General features: G+C 31.9%; 1 protein-coding gene across 1 annotated transcript; it reads right to left on the reverse strand.

Annotated features, from left to right (window-relative positions):
- Positions 1–8,445: 8,445 nt before the first annotated feature.
- LOC122534730 (charged multivesicular body protein 6) lies at positions 8,446–9,886 on the reverse strand. The gene is made up of 4 exons (XM_043665656.1): positions 9,694–9,886; positions 9,509–9,618; positions 9,014–9,420; positions 8,446–8,920 (listed from the first exon to the last, which is right to left on the reverse strand). The coding sequence occupies exons 1-4, from the start codon at positions 9,757–9,759 to the stop codon at positions 8,874–8,876; spliced, it is 630 nt and encodes a 209-aa protein (XP_043521591.1). The 5' UTR covers positions 9,760–9,886; the 3' UTR covers positions 8,446–8,873.
- Between the last annotated feature and the right edge of the window lie 212 nt (positions 9,887–10,098).

A 10,098-nucleotide genomic window follows, 5' to 3' on the forward strand; every position in this document is an offset into this window, starting at 1 on the left:
TAACTGTTTCGAATATGTATACTATTCCCCTTACTTCTCACATTTATATCTCATCAGATATATTTTGTTTCTGGAATATTCTATTCATACGAAACGCGAAAGTTAGTGAAATTATATTGAATGTTAAAAACTGAGCACTTAAAAATTTAATAATATCCATTATAATTTTGGACAGCCGAGGAAAGCAACAGAATTAACAGCGAATTCTTAATTAAGAATTGTAATTACTTTCTTAATTAAAGGTATAAATTCTTAAAATCACCGAAACATGTTTTCCTATTTATTATTGTTTGATCGGAAGAAGATTTACCGTTTAAGTGAGATATACGCTCTATTAAACGATATCTTGAACAAAACGTCGCGCTTAGAAACGCGTCTGGCTTTGATCGTCTGGAACTACTTACGCTTAGTCAGACTGAAGAACAGCCTGACTGCGTAAAATTTAATAGCTATGGCTTCCAGAAACTTGACGCACGTATATTTCACCAGATACATGTGACTAAACTATAATTAATAGTTATACTATAACAAATAATACCGTAATTAAATATCATTAACATATTATTAATTACAGGAGTAATCATTACGAAAGATCCTATGTTCAATCCTAAGTCTCATATTTTCTTTTCAACATTGTTTTGCATATTCTTCTGTTTTCTCAAACACTCCGTGCACTGTATACTAACTTTTTTCGGTCATGAATCATTTACGTTTTTATTGCCTGTAACTTTCAGGCGATTATTACCCGTCAAACGATGCTGACATTGGAAACATTATCTAGAACCGCAAATAATGTCGCGAAGATAAAGAAACGAAAGGACTTTGCCGTTAATTCGCTGTCGTTGTTTTTTTTTTTTCTCTCTGTTTGTGTGCAACATCGAAGGCAACGTCGGATAACGGCAAAGAACCAAGAACATAGACATTAATTTCAATTTATCGTCTATTACCGCTTCTCAGTTGACCTGTGCCATCTAATTGAGACGAAAGATGCCGAGCGATTTCTCGGGACGGCAAGATCGACAAGGGAAACAAGAAAAATAGAGGGAAAGAAGAGAAACGTGACGTATACGTGTCTGTAACAACGAGAAAGGTCAGGAAACGCTACGAAATCAACTAGTTGCTGGTTTCGAGACTCGCTCCGCATCGTGGTTATGTCTCTCTCTCTCTCTCTCTCTTTCTCTCTCTCTTTCTCAGACTCGTTCAAAGCAACGGTACAATTAACGTTCTTGAGACGGGACGACTGTTTCGTGTCTCGTTCTATTTGTAAAATCTCACTGGTGTACCATATTTCTTCGTAGACTGTCATCAAAGTGTACGATGCGTCAGCTAAATTCTACAACTTAATGTAACACGTTCTGTAGTGTTGTCGTTAATGTTGCAGAAAATTGCCAGACATTACTGGAAACGCGTAACGCATGTCATTGATGTTTTTTTTGAAGAAGCGAACAAGGCTATAGTTGGTCGTCGTTTCTATCACGCTATTACATTGTAGGACAATGTTGATCGAGGTTTTTAATAAATTGATAACGCCTTTACAAAATTTCAATCGAAACAGTCAATTTATCATTTACGTAGTAATTACATATTTCTAGAACGTTGGGATTTTGGAAATTTGATTAATGTTTCGTGATTTGTGTGTTTTTTATTGCATTAGAATTTTTTGTCACTCTTTGTATTTTAATTTCTCGAACATAAGTTTTATACTTCAATTGTCGATAGTTTCAGCGTTAAATGGATAACTGCGATAAACAAAATAAAAAGTAACAAGATCATAATTTCTCGCCGTTTTTATTACACTGACAGAACAGTGACGAGATTTAATTTTTAGTGTAAATTGTGAAGATTCAACATATCGTACGAAATAATAACATTGGCGCCTAGATCTTGCAAAATGATAATTTAAATGAACGATATACATCAGCGTGTTACTACTACCTGTGAAAACGTTGTTCCTGGTATTTGAAATGAAGTGCTACAATGTTTTAGCAGTTGAAATACCAGAGTCTAACTTCAGCATTTTAAAATTTAACCCCCCTGAGAACATCGAAACGTTGAAAGAGTTTTAGCGCGAATATCGATTGAATGTGGTACTATAGTAATGAGAAGTATGAAAAAAAAAAAAAACAGTTAGAAAGTATATGACATATCCTATTTGACGTGGCGTTCTGCACAAAGTTCCATCGATTACATTAGGAAGTTGCAAACCTCGTCGTGTCTGTTGTCTCACCTTATATGTAGGCATGACTCACTTTGTCTCGTCTGAACACAACGCCTTGTTGCCATTGTTCTTCTGCCCAATTAAAGCATTTTCCCCTCGACTGAAATTTTTTACCTTCTTTTACTTCGCTTGGTTTAATAGCTCTCTCTTTGACGATCGCTCCTTCAAACAGCGTGAAACGAGACTTTCTCCGTGTAGTAGTCGTTTACGATAAAATTGTTTGCACTCCTTTAATTTTCTACGTATTATCAAGCATTGTCAAACATATTTCACGTTCCCGAGCTACTTTTATAAAATTTTATCCGTCTTATCGATTTCAGCTCTTGAGGAAGAAAATTATTCACCGAAAAGAAAATACATATATGTATATATATTTTGTACATATTGGACATTTTAAATTTCATTGCCAGATTTTATTCCCAATATATTTGGATATTTCGCAACAAGCTTTTAAACTTTCAGAGACGAAACTGCTCAAACTCAAAGAACTCTATGTACATTTCATGAATTTTGTATATTTAAAACAGGAAGAGAAAAGTTCCGGATATTTTATGAATTATAATTACTTTGCTAGTTGAAATTCTGAAACATTAATCATGTTTTTCACGTTTGTTAGAAAAGAACATACAAACAGACCAAAGAGATGTAGTAAAAATTCATATATACAGCAAAACAAATAAAACTTGTGTATTTTATACTTTAATGCCGTCATTTTGACTTTTAACCAGACTTTAATTAAACTAAATAAATTACAACCTACGAAATGTTCAAAATCTCTCTTTTCTTTTAAATATTTAAAATTCAATTGCTGTGAAATAAAGTGAAATAAAGTTTTTACGAAGAATTCCTAGAAGATTACCGTAATTACGAAGTTTAATTAATTGGTCCGTGCAGAAAACAGGAAGACGCTAATCAATGACTGTATATTTGAAACCTATGAATAAAAATTAGTGACAGTCTTCACTAGTGAATAAAAGGCTTGTAACAACTCCAGGCAGCGTTATAAAGCAAGATTCCATTGTTATGAAAGATCCTGCGTATCATGTTCGGACGAAATGAAACTTTTATTTATCTTATGGCACTTCCGCAACCTTCAACGAGGCATACTTGCTCGTGGTACTGTTACACATTGTATAAGAGAGGTATCTCGTACTTGAAATCAAGAGGATAGATGTAGGAGCGATTCAATGTAAATTTCAACGGAGGAACACTGACGAAGGTGAATCAATGTATGCAAATCGATGCACCAAGTAATTTAAGCTAATTTGTGCGTTGTTACTGTTACTGCAAGACGATTCGTTGCTTTTGTTTGTAGCAAGAATCATAAGGGCGAGAGAACAGAATGAGACGGAGAAAGAATGAAGTAAAATCGAGGCCTGTATTTTCAAGTATTGGTACGTTTATTTGTGAAAGTAACATAGTAGAAAATATTTACCTCGAACGTAATTTTAACAAAAAGAAGATAAAAAAATTAAAAAAAATAAAATAAAAATAAGCTGCAGCCTTTGGGTTTTGAAGGATTACAAAAAATGGAATGTGGAGAAACTGTAAACTCGAGAACTCGTTTTAGATATCCTTGTATCGAGCGAGCTGAACAGTAAAGAATTCAAGTCGAACATGTGACATCACATGAAGTAGTTAATTTCCAGCAGTTTAATTCCTCGATAGCGACGTATAATTATAAGATAAAAGGTACATAAAAGAGGGTCACACGTCGACAAAAACATAAGTAGTAAGTTCAAAACTCTAGGGAACAACTTGGAAACGTTACCTGCGAGGCTTCACGTAATGCGTCGCAGATAAACTGTCGTCCCAGTGTTTTATCTGCAATATTCCCAATGAGATAAGATATATTCCCCTCTCTATATTTGTGAAATATTCTACGCGATAATTTCCTTGCAGAAAATCGTGACGTCTCGAGAAAATCGTTTATCGCGAAATGAGATCGTTCGTTAAACTTTTGCAGATAGAGCAAGATCCGAACAATATACTTTGGAATTAATTTAAATTATTTAAAAAAAAAAGAGAAGATATTCAGAAAAAAAACAAAGATCGATTTTGCATATTTACCTAACTCGAGAGAATATCTCTGTTTGCTGCTCGACAAATAAAAAACCAGTAGATGCTATATTTAAGATTGTAAATCACGGCGGACAACCTCTTGTTATCAGGACAGTATGAAATTGCGTCTAACTTGTTTCCTGCGAGATTATACTTCACACTATTTGATGCATTAACGTCATTCCTAAAAAAAAAAAAAAAAAAAAACAGATGCTAACTCAGCAACAAGATTAACATCCGTGTATTTTCACTTAGTCTCTGTGCGCGAAACAACACAGTCAGAAAAATTTTTGGACAATGAAATCATTAGAAAATACATTTTAGAAATTACGCTACGAAAGGAAAATAACAATGTCGATGAGATAACGATAGAACTATTGAACGCGGGACCTTCTGTTGACTGACAGAATTAATCGGCTCATTCTTACGTATTTTATAACTCTACTGCAGATTTTTATGCATTTCAAGGAAATTTTAAAGTACAGAATTGCGCAAATAGAATATGAAAAAATATATAAGATATCCAAAGTGTAATGCTTTCTATAAAATTTAATGCATCAAACCATCTTCAACTGAGGTTTTATTTCATAAATTATATTCCCAAAGATATAAAACCGCATAAAAATCTGTAGTTTATTTATAATTCACCATTCACCGCTTCTTATCAATTACAGTTGTAGCTGAAAATACAGATGAACTTAAGTCCGTTATAACCTCTGTCTGGAATTGTTATGTCTCGTTCTTGTTATCATTTTTATAAATAAAGAGACTCTTAATGTTTAAAAAAAAAACAGGTTAATATAAAATAAGGAATGACATAAATTACCGATTCATTTGTATTTTCCTCGAACCGAAGACCTTTTCAACAATAAAACAATAAAAAATCGTGATCGTATTATATATATATATATATATATATAATACGATATATATAAAACGTTTAAAAGGTCATAGCAGAATTCACGACTTAAATGAGAAACAAATTCTACAATATGAAACAGTGTCTTTTGTGTGTTGCATTATGCGATAATTAACGTCACTAAATAATTGATCGTAAATCGTTGAACTTGCTGGAACTGTCCGGAACTACGACACTTTGGCAAACAAGGAGAATGGTACATTTGCACTCGGGAAAGAAAAGGAAAAGAAATGAAGGATTCATAGCCGGAGGTTAGTCAACGGATCCCGTTCCTCGGCCGTTCTTCCTTTCTCTTCGTCTCTCTCGTTTCGCGAAGGTCACCCGGTTTCAAATACGGAATTTCTGATCCGTATAGACGTCATTTTAAATATCAAGAGGCTGCGATACTTCCTGCAATTTACTACAAGGCTATATCGTCAATAATACGGCTGATTTCTCCAGAAACAATTATTCGAGCGATCGTCGTTTTCGGGTCTTCCTGAGCTTTAGTAGACGCACTAGTTCCCCCGTGACGTAATCTGCGTAAATACGAGCTTGCATTATAGAGTTTCTTCAAATGAAACGTTTCAACATTTCCCATTGAATCTTCCCATACAGAATTAATTCTGAATTTCTACGATAACCTTTCGATACGATTTCACTCCTGCGAGTTTTTTTTATCTTCTCCACTTCTTTAATTTGATATTCCGTTAATTTTCTCTTTATCAATTATTTGTTTCTTATAGTAATTTCTTTATCAAATTAATGATAAGGAAAAGATGGGAAAAGTGCAAAGAATTCTGAAAGATTTTTATCTGTTTATCCAACGACCATTTGTTCTTTAGTATTAAATAATGATAAAAACGAGATAAAGGAGTATAAAGATTTTCTAAAGACTGATTTCTTTCACGCGTAAATAAGAAATTTTTTTCAATAATTTAACATTTCAACTTGATATTTCGTTTATCAAGTACTAAATTAACATATCGATAAAAAAGAGATAGAAGAAAAATGGCAAACCTGTGAGGAATCAATTTACGCCATTCTTTTTTTTTTTACAACGAAAAATATAAAGAAAATTAAAATTTTGACGAAAAAGTTACGTTTGAATTTCTTTCCATAAAAGTTTCAATTACACGTGTCACGAGGACCAGTAAAAAAAATGACACTTTCCAAGGACAATTAACATCGTATATAAATATTGCAATCATTAAGAATGAACCTACATATATTCGCGCCAGTCCGGTCAATCAACGCGATTAATCAAAGATAATTGACGATCAGTGACAATTACTTGATTGGTACACTGTCAGGTTGTGATCGTCCCTGACCATTGAAATCGTGTTAATCGCTCAGCTACGATACGATTTCGCAGGCGCCATGCGATTTGTTAAAACAATTTGAACGTTGTTATTGGCGCTGTAAGCTGGTCTTATCTGGATTCGACAGACCAAGTTAAACGCATCGCCTATTCAAGCGACGTTTTCCGCCGTACAAATAAGCTTCGTTGGATCTAACAAGTTATTGCACATTGACATTGTTCGGTACAAGGCACCAGACGCAAATATTATTGAAATGTAGATAGGTGATCACTGGGAAAATAAATCATAGATTCGCGGAGACTAGAAAAATTATACTCGAGACGAAACATATTATTTACTCGAAAACAGTACTTTACAGTACAGGCAGATTGTTTTTGACGTGCTATAGCCAATAAAAAATTAAAAATTGGCTATAATATCAGAATATTAAGAACTGTACGTTCATATAATTTTCATAGAGTGTGAAAAGTCGGAAAGTTTCTACATCTATGAAATAACATAAGTAAATTACATGAAAACGAACAGCTGACATTTGGTCCCGCTGAATAATTCAGTTTACTTGATTGTATTACAATGTACATACATGTACATACATGACAGTAGAAAGTGATGAAGATAAATTAATTTGAAAGGAAGGTAGTAAGAAGGTCAGGTGATCATGGGATATAGAATTGTGGAAATGTTATTTCTAGAATATAATTCGATGAACTAGATATAGATATTTTCTCACTAATATTAATTAATTTAACGACGATATTTTACGAAATAGAATTGTCTAAAATATATAATGAAACTGAAAGGCATTGTTCAAATTTATAAATATGATATCTACATGAGATTAAATGAAGAAATACTTCAGTGATTTATGTTGCTTCTATGACTTCACTGCTACTTGAATCGATGTCAAAATGATTAAGTGTCTGATCTCTTAAATTTAAGAAGTATCATGTTGTTAACCTCGAAAAAGAACCATTAATAAAAGGCGAAATTTTATACCAGTCACATAGATGACTTGTGCGATATTTAATATATGCTGTTATAAAGTGTCTACCTAATTATGCAGATTACACTGAAGCACGGAACAAATTATACTACATTATAAAGGGTGGCACCAAGTATCATATTATTCTTTTTATAAATTTAAATATGTTAGAATAAAATACTTGGTGAAATTACAAAAATGAAAACTTTAATATCTATGTTTATTATTAATAAAAATGAACAAATATTTAGTATTGACTAAATATATGTTTCAGTGAGATGTATCGAATAATATTTCAGTGAGTAGTTTATCTTTTGAATAATTTAAATTAATCATATCTACATGTATACATAACGAAAAAGGAGACTATGTAATTTTTCAGGTGAATGAACTTTGAAATATTATGGATAGAAACAGAAAGAAATATTAGATAAACATTTATCACATAAATTTAAGTGAACAATAGAAAAATAATGAACAAAATTTAAGTTTTAGGACATGTATGATCGATATAATGGTAGGATTAATAGAAGCAATAGTTACTAAAATTAACTGTCTTTTCTAATACAGTATAAAAGAAATATTTTTGCTAATATCTCACTAACTATGTATTTCAGACCGTATTTGGTGTAATAATTTTTTTATGTAGAAATCAACACTTTATCCGAATTTGGGATGAAATATTAACTTTTATGTTATTTTGCTTTTTTATCAAGATATGAAGGTCACCTTCAATTTTTTAAATGAAATAGTTAATGTTTCTTCTCGAATTTGGACAAGGCGTTGAATTACTAACTACATTATATAAAATTGCTTTTTATTCAAAAATAATATTCGGAAGAGAGTGCAAGAATGAAGATCAATACTTTATCCCGCTTTGACCCAAAAGAATTTTCTGGAAAGATTTTAAAATTCGAATCAAATTTATAATTTTTTATGATATAAAATAAGATCTAAAAAAACATATTGTAAACCAGATCGTGTTTATTAAAAGGTCTCAATGTTTTGTATTTTTTTTTTTTTTGTATAACTACACGTAAAAGAGGCCAATAATGAGGTGAAAAGATATTTGTACATGTAAGGCAGTACAAATACATGTAATTATTATGAAACATTCATAACATGTGTAATATACGAAAGAGTAATATACATTTGCCTGAATCATGTACTCTCTGCAGCAAAACCACTCACACATACTATATAATAGAACAGTCTTTAGTACTTAAAAGACACTTTGTCAATAAAAAGTAAATTTCCATTCTTTTAATTACACTCTTTGGACGAAAACTATTCACGTTGAGCCTTACATATAATATACTGTACATATATACATAGATCCCTGCGCAAAATACCAATGGAATAAAAACTTTATTAATGATATTTATCACCTGTTTATGCTTTCAGAGCAATTGCCTCTCGTGTATTTTCTTTTGTACGTTCTGTAAAATACAGAAAATTATACATAAGTAAATTAAATGTTTTTTTTCCTAATAGAATAAGAAATTCAATTTCACATTGCAACACATAATTACCTTTTTCCTTTTCTGGTAGATTTTCTGGTACATCTGGTAATATTATATCTTCTGGTACCTCTGGTACTTCTTCTTCCACTTCTGCAGCTAATAAAGCATCAAGCTCAGCTTCAACTTCATTCTCATCCCTTTCTGTAAGTTCTCCCGATAATATCTCATTAATCTCCTGTTGTTTTTCAATGCCTTCCCTAGTTTCATCCATAACTTTTTCAATTTCATCAATGGATAATAAATCATTCAGTTTCTTCAATGCAGCATTGCCCACTTTCAGACCATCCACAACTTTCAATTCTACTTGTGCAAATTCTAAATCATGTACCATGAGTTCAAGATTCTCTAGTTGTCCATCAGTCTTTGACAATATTTGTTCTTGAAACTTCTTTTTGCGTAAAATAAGTAAAGCACGTCTGGAAAAATTATATAATGTTTAAAAAATACATTACGAGCAATCGTATTTTTTTTCTAACAATATAACAATGTAAATTTGACACGTACTCCTTTTGTTTATTTTGTATAAGTTTTTTTGCGAGTAATCGTTCTTTCTCGAGATTTTGCTCGATTCTTCGTTGATATTGTTTAATCTTATCCCTAGTTTGTTTTAATTGCTGTAAAAATGATAGGAATCTGTTAACATGTGCCTAAAATAAAAGTAGTTGAGGTTAGGAAATACGAGACCACACCAAAATGGCTTTGTCCTGTTCGGTGACGCGACTCGGTGGTTTTTTTTTTGAAAAGAAAATACCCATTTTGTTCTCAAATAATGGACAACGTTATTAATTAAACTGTCATACGATGTTTAACAAAAAGCTAATGTCACGTTTAACATATAACTTGAGACACTGACAAGAAAACGCCATGGTGAGCGCCATGTTTCTCTAGTCGACCTATCGATAATTCTATTCTCGATTGTAGCGCAAACCAAAAGTGCGGGAAATGCAAACTATATATGTACCTAATTTATTTTATTAGAAATAAGTATCCCACTGCAAAATTTGATTAGAAATCAACTATACTATTGTTATATATAAATTCTTTAATTTTGATTAGACAAAGAAGGTCGATACAATTGTAATTGATCAATCTAA

The sequence above is a fragment of the Frieseomelitta varia genome, unplaced genomic scaffold, assembly GCF_011392965.1.
Source record: "Frieseomelitta varia isolate USP_RPSP 00005682 unplaced genomic scaffold, Fvar_1.2 scaffold_633, whole genome shotgun sequence".
Classification (NCBI taxonomy): Eukaryota; Metazoa; Arthropoda; class Insecta; order Hymenoptera; family Apidae; genus Frieseomelitta; species Frieseomelitta varia.

What these genes read in the sequence shown, in the direction of transcription:
- LOC122534730 (XM_043665656.1), bottom strand. Translation starts at nt 9,759, where the DNA reads ATGGGTATTTTCTTTTCAAAAAAAAAACCACCGAGTCGCGTCACCGAA. An exon ending in AACAGGACAAAGCCATTTTG is followed by an intron (nt 9,619 to 9,693) that starts GTGTGGTCTCGT and finishes TCATTTTTACAG; the next exon opens with CAATTAAAACAAACTAGGGA. An exon ending in ATACAAAATAAACAAAAGGA is followed by an intron (nt 9,421 to 9,508) that starts GTACGTGTCAAA and finishes TAATTTTTCCAG; the next exon opens with ACGTGCTTTACTTATTTTAC.